General features: G+C 36.4%; 2 protein-coding genes and 1 pseudogene across 2 annotated transcripts in view; 1 reads left to right on the top strand and 2 right to left on the bottom strand.

The window, feature by feature from the left end:
- Nucleotides 1-7,361, top strand: part of LOC129226341 (venom phosphodiesterase-like) — a 41,180-nt gene extending 33,819 nt beyond the window's left edge. Inside the window, exons 14-17 of the mRNA XM_054860947.1 lie at nt 2,596-2,734; nt 5,203-5,407; nt 6,854-7,016; nt 7,109-7,361. Of these exons, the coding sequence (XP_054716922.1) occupies nt 2,596-2,734; nt 5,203-5,407; nt 6,854-7,016; nt 7,109-7,255 (654 nt within the window). The 3' untranslated portion in view covers nt 7,256-7,361. The remainder of the gene's footprint in view (nt 1-2,595; nt 2,735-5,202; nt 5,408-6,853; nt 7,017-7,108) is intronic.
- Nucleotides 7,362-10,030: 2,669 nt separating this feature from the next.
- The window catches only part of LOC129219686 (uncharacterized), a 61,252-nt gene continuing 53,486 nt past the window's right edge, over nt 10,031-17,796 (bottom strand). The window contains exons 24-26 of the mRNA XM_054853968.1: nt 14,564-14,610; nt 11,618-11,857; nt 10,031-10,488 (exon numbers count right to left, since the gene is read on the bottom strand). Of these exons, the coding sequence (XP_054709943.1) occupies nt 10,412-10,488; nt 11,618-11,857; nt 14,564-14,610 (364 nt within the window). The 3' untranslated portion in view covers nt 10,031-10,411. The remainder of the gene's footprint in view (nt 10,489-11,617; nt 11,858-14,563; nt 14,611-17,796) is intronic.
- On the bottom strand, nt 12,875-12,942 carry LOC129234698 (U4 spliceosomal RNA; annotated as a pseudogene).

Here is a 17,796-nt window from a genome sequence, read left to right as displayed (position 1 = left end):
CCCCTCCTCCTACTCCCTCAATTTCTGAAATTAAACTCTAGGTTGTACTTCTTAGTTGTTTAAAACTAACACCATTCTCAAAATTGGAATTTTTTTTTTCAAGCTTTATATATTGTTTAGGAAGAATTTAGAGCATTAACCCCTTCAGTCGGAATTATGAAATATTGGACCAAAAATGTTGATAATTGGTACACAGTGTACTATGGTAAAGGGTATCTTATTGACAAAATGTTGAGTTTGTAGGAGAAAAATTAAAAGAGTTATGGCACATCCAATATTCCTTACTTATATATTTGAAATCAATATTTCATATACAAAAACGATAAAATACCGAACAAACTTCATTATAAAATGTTCTACAAACAATTATAAAACATAATATAAGTGTTTGAAACTATTAATTAAAGATTGTATATTTTTAAAAAAATCAGGAAAAAACCTCGCTTTTCAAATGAAAATCCATTGTTGAGCCACTCTCTATCTCTCAATCCTTATATGTCAGTGTTGTCAAACCCAAAACGAAAAATTACCTCAAATTATAATAAGTATAATGTAAAGAGTCATTTACAAAATAATCAACTAATTAAATCAATTATTAAATGATTAGGAGCTGTTTAAAAGTATGTCCGGTACATCGGACACCAGGTCTGAAGGGGTTAATGTAAGAAAATGATTAAAGACGTTTTGAATGGTGACATAATTCGGAAATCAAAGGCACTTTTGAATTTTTTCTTCGGAAGTGCTGAAGTAGATTCAGAAACTCTTCCCAGGCGTTGGTGGTAGCGGTTCTGTACTAAAAAAATGAGGCTGAAGTTGGGGCCGAAGTTTAAATTTGTGAGTTACTCCAAAATCAGAGGGTGTCCCCCCCAAACCTACCCTCGTCGTTTCAAGCATTTCTTAAATATTCAGCGATTAATTATTTTGGCTAAGAAATGTCATTTTGCGTATTTCTTATACTTGTTTCAATGATCCTTCAAATCCCTGACAATCACGATTGCTTATTGTTCTCATTTGACTGTCCTTGACGTTAGGCTGATTTTATTTCCTCCCCCCCCCGCTTCCCTCTGCCGCACTCCCGCCCACCGTCCTCTGCAGGCGCGGCTCCTCCGGTCCTGAGCAATACCCCCGATATTCACTTCTCCTGGTCAGTGGCCCCCTACACGCCCATGTACATACACAAAAGTATGCACACACGAGCCTACACATGCACAAGCACCTACACACAGAGAGACATACACGCCTACGTGTGTGCACAGGTCTACGCACACACAAGCCTACATATGCATGCGCGCCTACACACACACACACACACGCACAAACACACAACTATACACGCGTAACCGCTCAGGAGAAGGGCAGGTTTGGGGGATCAGGAGCAGTTTCTGGAAACAATAACTCCAATAAGTAGGGCCCTGTCGCAACTCGTGATTGCGAAAAATATAATTTGAATTAAACATATCAAAATTCAAATTAATCTTTTTATTAATTTTTTTTTTGCCATCGGCCAACGGCATCGGCCATCGGCCATCGGCAATCGGCCATTTGGAGGAAAACTATAGGCCATCGGCCATCGTCCAAAAAATGCCATCGGTCGAGCCCTATCAGATATCCAGGTTCTTCTGATCGAAACCGGTCCCATTCAAGATGGCTTGCTGTCATGGCAACCAGCAAAGCAAACCTGTTTCGGGTGGAAAAACTCGGCCCAGACGTGACGGACGGCCGATAAGTGAACAGCCCTGGCTTCTTCTGGGCATCCATCATCATCGTGAATGGACGATAATGTCATTCGTGTGCGAGATTTGCTGAACAACGGCCGCCAAATGCGTGTTCGTTTGATGTAGAACAATTAAATTTGTCAAAAACAGATTTTAATCGAATTGTTGCGGAAGACTTGGCCATGCGTGACATTTTCGCGAAACTTGTGCCAAAAGTCTTGTCCGGATACGGATTGGTGTTTTAACGGTGCGGTGCCACATGTCCCCAATAGCCCTGGTAGACTTCTTCTTGTTCCCAAGGCTGAAAAGGGATCTGAAGTGAAAGCATCTAGAAACTCTGAACAACATTCATTAGACCACGACGAGTTCTCTGCGCGGAGGTTCACTAAAAACGACCTCCCACCCATTCGAGAGTTCGTAGGCGACTGAACCAGGCATCTCTGCAAAACTCCACCATTTACAACCGGTCGCGAAGGTGTGCGTGGTATATTTGCGTGGAAAAAAAATGAGGCTCGTTACTTTTGGGACAAATGCTCTATATATGGTTCAAATATAAAAACATCGAACGCAAAACCTTGGTGTTAGAAAAAACATCGACCTTCAAACATCGATGTAATACCACCCCTAGCACCCATATGTACTCGGTAGGTTTTTATGTCTTCTGGCATTGAACCCAAGAAAACCTGTCCCTAATCCGATACCCTAACCTTATGTATGAGTATGACAGTTTCAGTTTTTGTTATTTTGCTCTTTCTTTCTCCAAATCGAAAAGAAACAAAGGAATTGATTCTAGATATTCATAAGATGCAAATAAATTATTACAATGCGTTAAATATTTTAGCAATGTGACGCATCATGACTGTGCTATGTTATTTTATAGAAAAACATTAGTGAAAAGGATGACATCGCTTGGATAGGAGATCCACGAATTTCATTCATGAGTACACCGCAATGCACCGATTACGATTCGAAACCAGTGAAAAGATTATCGATTTTGCAAAGGCCCCTGTATTCACCAAGTGAGTAAAGAATACTTAGCTTTAACTAGAACATACATGTTACCGTGAAAGACCTAAATTGGAAATTGTCTACTTTCACCGATGATTCACCGGAAATGTTCGGTCTTACGGCGATGTCATTGGCAGGTGAAGGTTGATATTCACCAGTTAATGTCGACATTACCATGTTTTGGACTTTCACGGTACCATGTCGTAGGTGAATACTACGAAGGTAACTGAAACTCAGTTTTCTCTTGCTGCTTCGTGGGAAACTCTACAAATGATTGTTTTTACTTCCTTTTACTTAGTAAAGAAACTATTGTATTCGCGGGAAAAGAAAATCACTCATACATCGGCCTTAATTTCCATTTTGCTCACCCCCAAATGAATGTTGAGGTTTTTTTTCGAGTCGACCACACGTGCATATATACCTAAGAACGTATGGATGCCCGAAATATCCATTTTGACGATCTCCGAGTTAATTACAACGAGTTTTCTCATAATGTCCGTACGTATGTATGTGCGCATATATCTCGCATAACTCAAAAGTGGTATGCCGTAGAAAGCTAAAATCTATTAAGTAGACTCCTAGTGGGGTATAGTTGAGCACCTCCCGTTTTTGGTTGTATTCAGATGATCCAACAGGATTTTTTTAAATCTTTTTGGGGGAAAATCATTGTTAATTTCAATACAAACTCAATTGGTGTAATAATTTGGCAATATATCACCAAGCTTTTGGTTGCCAAGTTTTCCCACCAACTTGGCGACAAATTTGGCGTTTCTTTTCTTTTTTTTTTTTTGATTTGTTTAAACTTGGCCATTATTGGCGATATTTAGAGAGTAAACCATTGAATTACATTAAAATTGCCAATATTGGGAAAAGTAATCTATGCAAAACGTTTTTTTTTTTTGCTTGCTTTAAAGTGTTTCCTTGCTTACTCCAAGGTACTATTATCATTAAATTGGTGTAAAAGGAAGTCATGTGATGCACACATCAGCTCGTTTTTGAAGGCTGTGGAGTCGGAGGGAAAATGGTCTACTGACTCCGGGAATGCTAGAGCCATCGACTCCAACTCCTTTACTCCAAAATCAGTTTGACTCATAGCACTGCCAGAGTTGCGGACTTTAAGGGAAGACGACAGACTCCGGCTTTTGGAATTTTAACCCTTCTACTCCCGACTCCGACTCCTTTGTATAAAAATCAGTCTGAATCCGATTCCACGACTCCAACTCCGCAGTCCTTATTTCCCCTCAGTTTTTGTAGGGCAGGAAGACTTGATTTAACTGTTATTAGGCTACTAATTCTAAGTTTTATTTAAACAGAAGAACTTATGTCGACTTTTGAACAAAAATTTGCAAGAAAAGTGAAACATTCTATTTTGCCAAATCTGTAGTTACTTAGTTGTAGTACTCAGCTAACGATATGCATTTTTTTTTTTTGTATAACGAATTGAGAAATGCTAAAATCATTGAATCCTGAAAATTATTGTTAATTGTTAGAATTATTCTAATAGAAATACTCAATATGTAATAGAATCTCAATCCTTATGGGTGGATGACTGGTCTATGTTATTTACGTAGGGCGTAGCATTAGTTTAAATAAACCTCTGCATCAAGAGAAAGAAAAAAAATATGTGCTAATCTTTTAGTTGGTTTAAAATACTGCTCTGCAGGTAATGAAACAAGCTTTAGAATAAGTCAGTCTCAATATTAAATCAATATTCTTTGTACCTCTAATTTGAATATTAAACTGACTACGATTGGCGCACCCACCCTGATGCACGGCTCAAATGTGATGATAATAGTTATGTGCATTGTCCCGTATTCATGAAAAAATAATTAAATAAATAAATAAAAATAAAAAACTAATTTGAATTTTGAACTCAAATTATGTTTTTCGCAATCTCGAGTTTAGACAGGACCTGACTCATTGGAATAATTGTTTCTAGAAACGGCCCCTGTCCCCTCAAGTCTGCCCCTCCTCGTAGGCGGTATCGTGTTTATAGTTGTGTGTGTGTAGGCGTGCGTGCGTGCATGTGTAGGCTAGGCTTGTGTGTGTGCGTAGACCTGCGTGTATGAACGTAGGCGTGAGTGTATGTGTGTAAAGGCCGGTGTGTGTGTGTGTCATTGTGTATGTGCGCAAAGGCGCGGGTATGTGTGTGTGAGTGTGTATGAGTGCGTGTGTGTGAAGGACATGCACGCCACCGGATTCCGGGGGACAGTGGTCAGGACCAGAGCAGCCGCTCCCGCAGAGGCCGACGGGTGGCGGCGCTGCAGAGGCCTCTAGTCCAAGCTGAAAAAGGAACCAAAACATCAAGGATGGTCAAATTAGAACAATAACAATCGTGATTGCTCAAAAAATAAATAAATAAAGGCAATCGTTATGGCGCAATGGTCCAGTTACTCCAAACATATTTTTCAGTTACATCAAAAGTGCATTTTTTATTTTAAAATCTGTTAAATAAAATCTCATGTCCAATGTCTTCTAGATTTTTCCGATCCTCCGGTCAAAGAACAAGCAGCCCGTGTCACTAATTCTATTCCAAAATCTTTAAATCATACGAATATTTTAGAAAAAGAGTTAAATGACATCCTGAGGCAAAAAGTGGAGAAAGAAGGACAGCTTAATGTAGTGATGGGTCCTGCTTTTGACTTCAGTGCGACGGGCATCAGACCTCATATCGGAGTTATTATGTAAGTTAAAAAATGTTTTGCTTTTAATGATACGTTTGAGAGTGAAAAAAAAAAATTGAATATTGTATCAATTAGTAACGTCGATTCGGTTTGTGTATTATTTGTGAATCATAGTCGGTCTAAACTATTAAAACCCGCGCGTGGACGTCTGTACGTGTGCTGTAACCCTATCTCTCCTGACTGTCAAGATCTACCAGGTCAATACATACCTGTCAAGGTCAACCTGGTACTGTTGGATACCAAAGCATCCAAAAAAAGGCAATTCCGCCCTGTTTCTGCCCTTTAACCTTAAGGGGCCGAAAATCCTGTCCTGAGGATGTCCTGACGACATCCAGGGTTGCCCTGACACACTGAAAAGCATTAAAACCATCAATTGTCACAAGCAGCAGGCGGCATTGAGCCACCGCAGGGGACGAACGGGGGTTGATAGGTGAAGCGAACTGTGGGCGGAGCCCCCCAGTCTAAGATAAACATCGTACACTTTACTGTGGGTTCTGCGTTCGAACATCTGCCTTGCACCCCAGAGTTCCTGGTCAGGAAAGCTGAGGGCTGTGGTGGCCTGATCGGTAAGGCGTCGGTTTACCGACCCGTGGTAAGCCGATTTATCCTCAAAATAAAAATTTTGTCAAGGGAAATATATTCAACAATCAGGCTTAAATAAAAGCAAAAACCATCATGCAAAATTTCCAATCCAAACAATGACGAAAGATATTAAACTACTTTTAAGAAATTAAATCGAGAAAGATGGATTTAAAAAGCGTAACTATGGAAACACGAAGCAAAATAAGTTTAAGGAATGAAAATGCGAAAGAAAATGGTTAACAATTTGAATGGAAATGAGATTTTTTTAAAACTTGATTTAAAAAGGCTTGTAACTTTTTTTCCTTTTGAAGTAGCAGCTTAGTTTTTCGACTGAAGGTCAAAATGGATCTGGAGTAAAAAATATCGTTTTTCCAATGATGTTAAAAAGAAAACTGCGGGACAGTTCCTTAACTTTTTATTGATAAATTTAATGAAGAGAGCAGTGCCTAAATTTCAGTTAAGCCTAAAAAAATTCGAGCTAAAAACGCAAATAACTCTCGCCGTAATTAACTAAGAGCATTTAAACAAATTGCGTAGAATGCGGAAAATTCTACCCATTCCAACGATATGTAATATTAATATATGCACGCAATTTTTCACACCAATATTTGAGAATTTATGTGAAAATTGGGCTTAATTAGGAATAAAAAAACACTCGTCGAATTTTTTTCAAACCGGTCTGCAAACCTTTCCGGGGCTGAAAAGAGCAAACTGTGAAAATTTCAGCGAAATTGGCCGGGTAGTTCTCCAGTTTTGCGCGTTTAAACAAACAGACGCTTTTTGGAGACTTCATTTCATACTATGTAGAGATAATTTTTTTATGTATGTGGAATCAAACTTAAATGAAATGAATTGATCTTTTAGGAGATCCCATGAAAGAACAGGGCCTTTAGTGGTGCCAACTCACATTTTCGTCGTCACAACGTGGTGCACTGAGAAGGTGCAAAAACTGAAAGAGTGCAATCCCACACATTTAGAGACCCTTGCGTATTTGCTGCCAAATATGCCGTTTCCAGATAACTGTGAAGTAAGTAATAAGTCATTATTAGGCCGATAAAAATCTACTTTATGTGCTTATAATTTTTGAATGAACTAATACAGACTCGTTTTTATTTTCAGCCGGGAAAATCGATTATAGAAAGAAATGTTGCGAGAGTCGTTGATGTAGAAAAGTTGACTGGTATTTCCTTTTTCACTGGGCTCCCTATATACGAAGCAATACGATTAAGAGCAAGGATGCCAGATGCACAAAGTATACACAAATGATGCGGATAATTTTTAGGCAACATTAATTTTTCACGGTCGGACATTGTGAACGGCAATGCATCAACTTTATTTTTCAAAACTTTTAATATAATAAATGATTTTAACATTTTTTTGCACTAAAATGATTTGTAATAATATCGTTCCTAACTCTTTCTTGTAACTCAACGGTGAAATTACAGTAGACGCCGGTTAATTGAATCAGTGGTTAATTGAATCAAAAACGGAACAAAATCAGCTTTACGGAATTCACCGCTTTATTGAATCAGCCGCTTTATAGAATCACTAGTGGTACCCGCACGGCTTTGCCCGTAATAGAAAATTAAAAGGTCCTTTGGTTCGCCTGTATATTTACAAATAATGTATGGTGAATTTTCTCGCCAATTGGCTTGTGCCCATGTTACGGTTCCACGTTATGATAATTTCGTAATTTACTCGTCCATCTTATGAGAATTTTGTTCTTAAAATTGGAATAGAAAAAGAACCACATCAAATTTTCGAAAAATCGCTTCGAGGTGCACACTCCCATGCTACAAACTAACTGTGCCAAATTTCATGAAAATCGGCAGAACGGTCTTAGGCGCTATACGCGTCACAGAGATCCTGACAGACAGAGAGACTTTCAGCTTTATTATTAGTAAAGATAAAGAAAACTGTTTAGAACAAACGTGATTCATATAAGCTGCGGCCACTGTAGTAGCATATCTCAAAAGTATGGGAAGAAAAAATAGTTTTTAAATCTTAATTGCTTTTTCTTATATCAATACTGTCATTAATTTAACTAACGAGTACGCAGTGACGTATAGACAGTAAGGTGGGTCAAAAAAAACTTTTTTTCAGCTGGACTCCAGGACACCCCCTATTTTTTTTTAGACTTACTAATAGTATTATACTGTAAAAATTTTAGCTTCTTACTCAACTTTTAAGAGGGTGCTCAATGACCCCTTAATTTAACATTAGCCGTAGCACAGAAAATATCACAAATTTAGAAACATTTAATTTCCTCAGCAGTTTTTTTTTTTGTAAATAATTATTTTATTGCAATGTATATGTATACTATTTGTGTATATTACAATACATAGCATTGTTTTTTCAGTTCAATGTATTTTTTAACCCCCCTCCCCATACTTATGAAGTTTGGGGGAGGGTATTGAGCACCCTCTTTCAGTTGAAATTGGAAGTTAAAATTCTTCCAGTATATTACTATCTACAAGGCTAAAAATATTGAGGGGTGTCCAGTTATCTAAGAGAAACTTTTTTTCTTTAATAGACTGCGCAATCTAATTGTGTCATATCTTTAACATCCCACACTTGAGAAGAAAGATTTTCGTACTTTCGTTACGTACAATTAATTTGGAATACAAAAATTAACCAGCAAACAAGAGCTCATGAACGTTTTGCGCAAGCAGTATTACAAAAAATCTTCGTTTTTTACATGTTTTTTTTTTTTTTTTTTTTTTTTTGAGATATACCACTATTCAAAGCTCCAGAGCTAGAATACGCTACCTTGCGGTGATTAACAATACTAAAGAAAAAGGTAACACATTCCATTCCACGTAATTTCTTTAAGGTAAATTACAGGCGTCTGACAGTTTATGATGTAATGTAATTTCAGAAGAACAGAAAAGAAAGCTTCCCACAAACACGATGAAAAATGATTGTCATTCACTAAGCGTCTAAGCAAGTTATAAGTTACGGCATTTGTTTTTTTTACCTTTTTCATCCCCCATTTGACAGTGGCTACTGTGCCCCCTATTGTTTATAGTCTTACCCCTATAGTTAGCTCACCCTATAGCGAATTGTGAGCAATATGATTGAATAATATTTCAATTTTTTTCCAAATATCTTTAAAAAGAACATCACAGTGGAAATACTTTCTAAATACATTGTTAAGTATACGATGAAGAAAGAACAAATAGGTGATTCTCCAAAAACCTGACAGTTGACACAGAGTTACAAAATAAATTTCTTCATGGGTTATCTAAAAGGTAACTATAGTAATAATTAAATAACTGAAGCCTAAATAAAAAAGTATGGTTATTAAATGACAAAACAAAATTTATGTAAAGCCTCCCTTAACGGACGCCCCCAATTTCTTCGAGTGCAAGTCCAATATGGGTTTTTCCATATTATTCACTCTGAATAGCTTATACTACGAAAAACGGACATCCATTTCAACGAAAAAAAAATCGATTGCTACATTAAAACTTTCTTTAAGTTAGCCATACGCAGTATGATAAAATTTGTCCCATGAGTGTTCAGAATAGAGAGAGTCCACTGTATATGATGAAAGTACACATTATCTGATTTAAGAAGTCTGCTCAGATTTTGCATGAGAGACTTGGTGTACTAAAAATATAGCACAAAATTTTATTTTAGCATGAATAGATGTCTTTCTTCTAAAACATTCTGAAAGTAAGTTAGAAAACTCACAAATGAAAATAAATCCCACAAATGGTTTAAATAAAACAAATATTTAAATCATTGCTTTTTTTCTAAAACAATGCTTAAGAAGTGTGATTATGACAAAGCGTTTTTTTTTCTTCTTTTGGTAAAAAAAAAACCTCTTTCTAAATTATTTTTGAAAATTATTAATGCTTTAAATATTAGTTTTTTTCTTTTATTTTTTATGTCAGTGTTAGGAAATGGATTTGAGGGGAGGGGGGTATCAGATTTAGGGTACTTTACCTTATTTTTTCAATTCGTTTTGTCTCGCATTTTTGCAGATTCCGCAAGTATTTGAAACAAAAGCATGTGAAATACTTCTAAAGAATTTTATTTACAGTATTTGTACAATAATTTGTAACATCTAGGTAAAATCTGTATAATATTATTAACTGTGTAATACAACTTTTATTATAACACAAAAAATAATTATCAGCATTAGATTAATTAATTTTTGTTCGTGTGTTCAATAAATAAATATACGTTGAAAAACAACAAAAATAAATTGAACTTCAAAAATAGTTTCTAATTTTGTTCTTTTTTCATTTTGACACAAAGGAGTCGTCGATTGTTCTGGATGTAGTCTTGATGATGGTTAAAAGTATCGCTATTTAAGTGAGTTCCTTTCGAATGTCTAAAAAGTGTTCTAGTTTAAGACGATGTGCTCTCCTGTATAAAAGCAACAAAGTGTTGTTCGAAAACTTCCACGTTTTATTAGGTCATTTTGCAACATCTGCTCCATCTTGCCTTTGGATCTGGTTTTCCTTCATACATCAAACCATCAAAAGTTGCTGTAACAAAAAAAAAAAAAATGAAATTATTATGAGTATATTGATGAAATATTTATATTTTACATTCCTTCACTTATTAATTCATTTATTTATTCATCTCGTCATTTATTCTCTTGTTCGTTTACTATTTTATTCGCCCTATGTGAATTAGATAACTTATTTATTCGTTTTTATTGTTCCATTATTTATTCATTTATTCGTTCATTTGATCAAAGCCATTTTTGAAAATAAAATAGAAAATTGTTTTATTTTTCACTTATCTCATAAAAAAGTGAAAATTCTCCACTTTTTTTTTTTTTTTTTGAAGGTAGGAGTTTATTGCCAAAAATAAAAAATAATGTTTCAATAGAAGTTTTATTATAAAATACTTTGTTCTTTGCGTACTGTGATTTTCAAAACAAATTTCCAATGTGTTCATTTTGAAAAGCGTAAATTATCTTAACTATTTCCCTTTGCCTCAGATTCTACTACTTTACCTGCAATGCACAACATACCAGGATTCTGCAGAACTCCTTCCAGCAGAATATACTGGCATTTTATATCTTTTGCGCCATTCTTTACCAGAATTTATTCTTACCACGGAGTAGTTAACTAAAAAAAACATTAACATTTATTTTTGTCTGTTACAAATCGCGAAAGCAAAAGAATATTTCACTTTAACTAAATTTCAAAATATGTCACGAAAGTTACAACTAATTAAAAAAATATATAAACGTAATTAATTCTACTACATTCTCCATCCGTCAATTATTTACAGGAATAGAAAAATTCTAACTCGCAATAAATAAAACATCGCACAGAGCAATATCAATAGCAGACAAATTCGGCAAGTTGGTAATGAAAAATAAAATGAATTTTTCCATCAAAATACTGCGATAACTTCCTGTGGACCAGAGCCGTACATCGTCCACTATATTACCCCCTTATTGCAACCAATTTCCAGTAGTTTCTTACTTTTTTTGCTTTAATAGGTGCCTCTAAAAAATGAGAAACTTAGCATCATTTACATTGATCTGCTGCGGTTGTTGGAAGCCGTTCGCCGACAGCGCCCTCTAGAAAAAGTGAAAAATCGTTGCCACTTCTAAATAGGAAAGATTTATCTCCTCCCTTCTACCTCCCTGGTTCTTACCTTCCCACCGACCCGTCTTCGTTTCCAGCATTTCGATGTCTTCCGATGTGAAAGCTGGGACCGGCTGACTCCTGAAAAAAGTCTTCTTGATGACCGTGTTGTTGACCTCTGCGTCATCCACCGCTATCCACGTGACGCCGTCATCGCTGGCAAGGTGCGCTCGGTTCCTCTTGTCGAACGCATACGTCCGTCCCGACTTCTTGTCCCAGCCAAGCACACCACCGACACTTCTCGGCAGTACTTGAAAATTAGGAAAACATAGATTAGAAGATTAGAAAGTCACGTGCAGTTTGTTGTCTCAAAGTTACATCGTTAAGACATTTGGATGCCTCAGTTACCCCAAATCGATTAACTCCACTTTTTAAAAAAATCCTCATTTCTGCTTCAATACTGCTTAATCGATGCTTAGAATGTGAATTTATACTAAGCTTTTGGTTCAGTACATTTCTGATCCTGCGAAGGCAGAAAATGTAACACAAGGACCCATTCACGCCTATAGATAACACAATCTTCTTAATCACTTAGGAGTTAATCGATCTGGCAAGTGAAGCATCCATTTGTTGGATTTTGTTCAATTTCGGCGCCCCTTTCAAAGAGGGAGCCCGGACGCATATCAATAACCTTTACTCAGCTAGGGACCGTGTGCTGTCCACCTCTAAGAAGTTGAGCTATGACCTTGAGCAAGTCCATTTCTTTCAAGAGAGAGCAATCAGTAAGAAGAGGAATTGCCAGGCGCAGAGTTGGGCTACCATTACAACACTTTTATTGGCGAGAAATTCCTGCACTGCTTGCTTCATCTTACCTGGATTATATTGTTCGCCAAATGGGCAATAACACTAAATCTGCAAGTTCTTAAGCCGTTTTTCCTCACCCCTATTTCAAAAAATGGAATCGTTTAATCGGTTGGGCAGCGGAGCTCAACTTGCCAGAGGTGGACAGTAATAGATTTGAGACTCCTGATTAGACAGCCAACGCAAATGTGAACAAATTTCGTTCCTCAGAAGTTCTGAATTCAGGTTTGAATTTTTTTACTCCCCCTCCCCTTTCGAATAATGTACAGCAAGTCTTGTTTTGAAATTAAAAAGTGAATAGAGCTTGCAAAGCAAGCTATAAAGGAGGTGGATAACATTTTTACGTGGTAGCCAATCAACAGTTTCTAAATTTTTACATGGTCTGTAGCAAAGTAAAGGTTGTTTATATGCGGCTTCCGGGCACAGTCACTGAATTCATCTCCCCAAAGTAGTCTCTGATCCTAGCCTTTCAACTAGCAATAGTCACGCCTCGGTAGAACCTCATTGGCTATGACACTGCCTCTGCGCAAAGCTTCTGATCCTAGACACTAAACTACATGCGACTTCCCCCATGCCAAGGTCTGATTAAGCTACTGGCAATACTGTCCTGAAAGTTGCCTCATAAAAATGCTAATTAGCAACCAAAATGCCTCTTCGATCAAAAAAAAAAAAAAAAAAAACCGTTAGATTTTGATTTTATTTTCTTATTTTTAAAAGTCGACAACTTTAGAAAATATTATTTTACGTTATCTATAACTATTTTTCTATAATCTAAGTTGTAAGCAATCCAAAGATGTGCAAAAAATATTCCATTAAGATAATTGTTTTTCCAAGTACGCATGGAAAAGTGTTAAAAACTATTGAAAGAATCAAAAGTTCAATGCTGTTGAATAATTTCAATCCCTGTTGATCACTTTGGAAAAAACAAACTCGGCATCTACAATTGACTGCAACATTTCTTGACTTCGGAAAAATTAGCTGAGATCATTTAAAGGAAGTAGTTCCCATCACAGTCTCCGAATTATTGGTAAAATTGGGCACTTCGTTTAAGAATTTAAATTAGTTTGTAAAACCCAAGCATATGTAGCCGTTTTTGGTCATGATTTCTGTTTTTTTTTTCTTTTTATTCTCAACTAGAAAATAACCCGTCATATTATTGCCTTTTGTCACATAAATTAGCCATCAAATTTGACGTCTTCCAATAAATATCTGTACCTCGATCAAAGCCTGATTGACGCGTCAAATTTTCACTACTTTTCAGGAGAACATAAAAACTTTATTTACTACATGCGAAGGTTGGAATTCGTGCTCTTATAACATTGGTAAATAAGTAAAAAGTTGTTTTTTTTTTAATTACGTTATTATGGCTTAATGCGGATAAAAAACCGTGAAATAAGTAACTCAAATGTTTTAAATTTCTAAGGATTTCTTTTTTGAAATTATAATTTTCCATGAGCGGCTGTTTTTTTGCATGAATTCTGTTCAACGACTCATTGACTTTGCCTCGCTAACCATCTTGATTTCCTTTCCTTCGTCATCCGTCGTCTTTTCAGATAGGATTTCGTTGGCATGTCGCCTCATCTCCTCCTCCCCCCCTCTCAGCTTAGAAAGATTAACTTAGGAGGAACGAACTATCGTGGAACCAAGTTGTGGTTTAAATGTCCATCATAGGCAATTTTTGAGAATGTATGCTATATTAATTAATGATTACATTATAAAAATATGAAACCCGAGATTAAAATATTTTAATGCTAGTAACATTTAAATATCTTGCAAATTGTTGCTCTGCAGAATTACATCACAAGGGTTGCGCAGAGTTATCCGCTAAGACAGACTTTTTTCAACTAAAGAAACTTTCGAGTTTCTGTAGTTATATTTAATTTTAACAAGAAGAGTGTTATAAGAAACAAAAAGCGAGAATATTGTCCGATACCAAGATAAAACTAACAAGTATAATATAATGCCGTTTTTTTTTTCGCAATAAGCTTTCAAGCTACCCTAAAAATGTACACGGTTAAGGGTATTATTGGCGGCAGAGGAACAGAAGCACGCAGAATTACCCGAATGCACAGAATTTGACCACTTTCCCTTAAATATTATCGTGATTTCTTACTCTTAACAAAACAGATATTTCGTTTCAAACTTCAAAACTTACTTCTCCAGGACGATCCTGCGTCTGTTGATGAGAAACACACAAGATTTCTGAAAAACAAAATACGAAGAAAATATTTATTTTTTGCATTACATTTAAATCTCAAAATATAATTTTGAAGAACAAATAAATATATATCATATGATTTAGGTTTCAAATGGTAAGTTATATTTGTTATGTGAAGGTGAATTTTTGTAAAAATGTAGTGAAACTAAAGTAATAAAATAATTCCTAAGGTCTTATTCATCTTTATCTAATTTTTGTTACATATATAAGTAGTCAGCTTCTTTCAGTTGACGAACACAATTTTTAATGCAAAAATCCTTCTGAAATTAAACATACAGGGTCTGTATAAAAAGTAATGAGACTGAGCTGTGTTTTAAGAATTTATTGCAGATATTAATACTCACACCTGAAATTCTTCAAAATAAGACCCTTGACTTAGCACACACTTATCCCGGCGAGCCTTCTAAGCTTTGAAGGCTTACTTAATAGCCTGCTTTCAGAATATCCCTTAAAAGTCTTGTACCAGCGCTTTCACAGTATCCATAGGGATGTTCCATAGGGATGCCCTTTTAGTGATGTTTTCACCTTCGGGAATCGAAAGAAGTCTGCTGGGGCTAAATGGTGGCTGTTGGCGGGCTAGGGAAGCGTAGAGATACCATTATATTGACCAGGAAGTCTTGGAGGATGAAGCAGGTGTTTCCAGCATTTCTCAAGTTTTCAGTGATGATGCTGTGAACTGTCATTCTATCAAGATGATTCTCACACTTAACCGGCGATCCGAATTTAGCACAACACGCACACGTTCCACATTTGCGTCCGTTCTTCTGGTTGACGGACGCCCTGCTTGAGATTCATCCTCGACGCTCTCCCAGTCATCTTTGAAACACTTGTAGCCCTGGAACACATGCGCCTTTGACAGACAATTACCTCCGAACACTTGCTTACAAATCTCTAAAGTCTCTGAGGCCGATTTACCAAGTTCTACACAAAACTTAATTGCGTAACGCTGCTCAAATGTTCTCTGCGTTTTGGAGCTGGAACCGACGTTAGCAATAGAGGTACATTATAACGACGTTGTTGCCCGAACAAAGACTACCTGGTGACGGGCAGACCGGAGTGAGTCCCACCAGTAACCCCTACCACCGACCTAACCGATTTAAGCGCCTTGGGAGGTACAGTCGCATCAGGAAAAATGAGTCTCATTACTTACTATACAGCAGGGTTGTGGAGTCGGGATCGGAGTCGAAGAATCGGAGTCGGACTGATTTTGGGTTAAAGGAGTCGGAGTTGTTAGAAAACATGCCGACTCCGACTCCGGACTTCTTTTTTTCTTTCCTTTTCACTGATTCTCCTTGCATTTTTTAAACTGACTACCAATTGGTTCGATTACATGTATAAGAAGATACTAACGAGAAAATAACTGCCATTAACTTTCTGTAGCCGTCCCCTAGTTTGCTTGCTTTTTAACTTAACTAATAGCAACTGTCAGCAAACGGTTTTGTTGCCTAACATTTTCAAGTAATCGCATTCAAATAAAAATAGAAATATAGTGTTTTGTTCGATCTCAGTTATAAAATAGTAAGAAACGTAACAAAATAGTAGGTCAAAGCCCGTAGCTAAGGTTGAAATTTTTAAGAGTGATCGGCAAATTCAAAGAAGTTCTGGAGCGAAAGCACGTATCCAAAAGATCCGATGAAATAATTTAATGTTTTTTTCTTTATTAAGACTACTTCTATAAGCTTGGTTCTCATTAAAAAGTATGGAAAAAAATAAGTGTAAATGATTTCTTGATTACAACATACAATAATTGCAGTTAATCTTAAAATCTTCATATTAAGGTTAGTTCTAAAGCAGTCAATAAAATTTAAATTAAAAATTTAGCGAAGAACTAACGGTATAGTAAAAGCTATTCGTACAAATTTGTATACCGTCGCATTTTCTGTAAAATTAGCTCCTGATGTATATGAGCAATATTTTCGTTGAAATTTTATTGATGAAATATAATTTAAAATATATTCAAGAAAATTTTCAGAATTAAAATATTTATATTTTTTATAAACTCTGAAATTAACTTTGGGTGTCATCTACCAGATATGCATCACCCAGGCAAACCACCCTCTCTCAAGAACTTGGATTTAGAAAAAAAGCTTTTTTCTCTCAAGTTACAGCTTTCAAAAATTGAAAGCACACTATTAATATCTATTTGTTAGACATTAAGGGGGGGGGGGTGCAAATTACAGGTAATCCTTTTCAATTTTTTTAAAAGGGATTTTTAAGTCATCTCACTTTTTAACTCGTAACTATTGGAAAATTTGATTTTTAAATTGAATTTCTAACGTTGTAAGCGTCTTGGGCGAACAAAATGCGAAATTTTCATATAAAGGAATTAATATTTCAATCTCTGTTTAGAGGTTTCCCCTTTCCCCTGAAGAAAGAGAGGGAGTTGAAAAAATACACTTAAAAAAATTTAAAAAAAGTCCGGGGTTGGAGTCGGAGTCAGAGTCGGGCGTTTCAAAATCTCGGAGTCGGGGTCGGAGTCGGCCATATTCCTTCCGACTCCGCAGCCCTGCCATACAGACCCTGTACGTTTGCGAATGCCATCTGTAATCCTTAGCTACGGTTTATGATCGACTCTAGCAGTGTGAGCATGCGCGAAAACTTTTAATCTAGTGAGTTTAAAAAAGCATTTTCTGGTAACTGAGGCGATTGTAACGCAAGAGAATGTAGAAGCTAAGTTGCCAAACTGTAAACAAACCTTTTTTTTTTCCATAAAATTTGTTTGGTGGAATTGCTTACTTTTCCCGCAAGTTTTCATTAGAACAATATCCTTAGCAATCGTTAGCGTTCATTTAAGTTCTTCGTACATAAATGAAGAAATCCACTGAACCTCGATAGAATAAGCAGCTATGAAAAGCATGGAGTTTATATATACTAGAGTGCGCGTTCCTTGATCCTCAAGGCAAAGCTAGTTGGCAACATGAGGAGAAAATTCAGGTCAAATAAGGTAACAGGTTCTTCAAGTGGCAACTTTCGCGCCATGCACGGTGAAGGTAAAGTGTGCGTTTAACTAAGTTTGTGCACTTGGCAGATAGCAGCGGCAAAATAACCATTTTAGTTCTATTCTGTCTCAGATGGACCTGGAAATGAATAAATATCTGCTGTTCTTTAAAGGCCAGATGCCATATGGAACAATGTCCAAATACTTGTTAAACGGAAAATTTTTTAAAATT

This window comes from Uloborus diversus, chromosome 1 (genome assembly GCF_026930045.1).
Source record: "Uloborus diversus isolate 005 chromosome 1, Udiv.v.3.1, whole genome shotgun sequence".
In the NCBI taxonomy this organism is placed as follows: Eukaryota; Metazoa; Arthropoda; class Arachnida; order Araneae; family Uloboridae; genus Uloborus; species Uloborus diversus.
The sequence above is the reverse complement of the archived record's forward strand: the minus strand, read 5'-3'. Positions and strand labels throughout refer to the sequence as shown.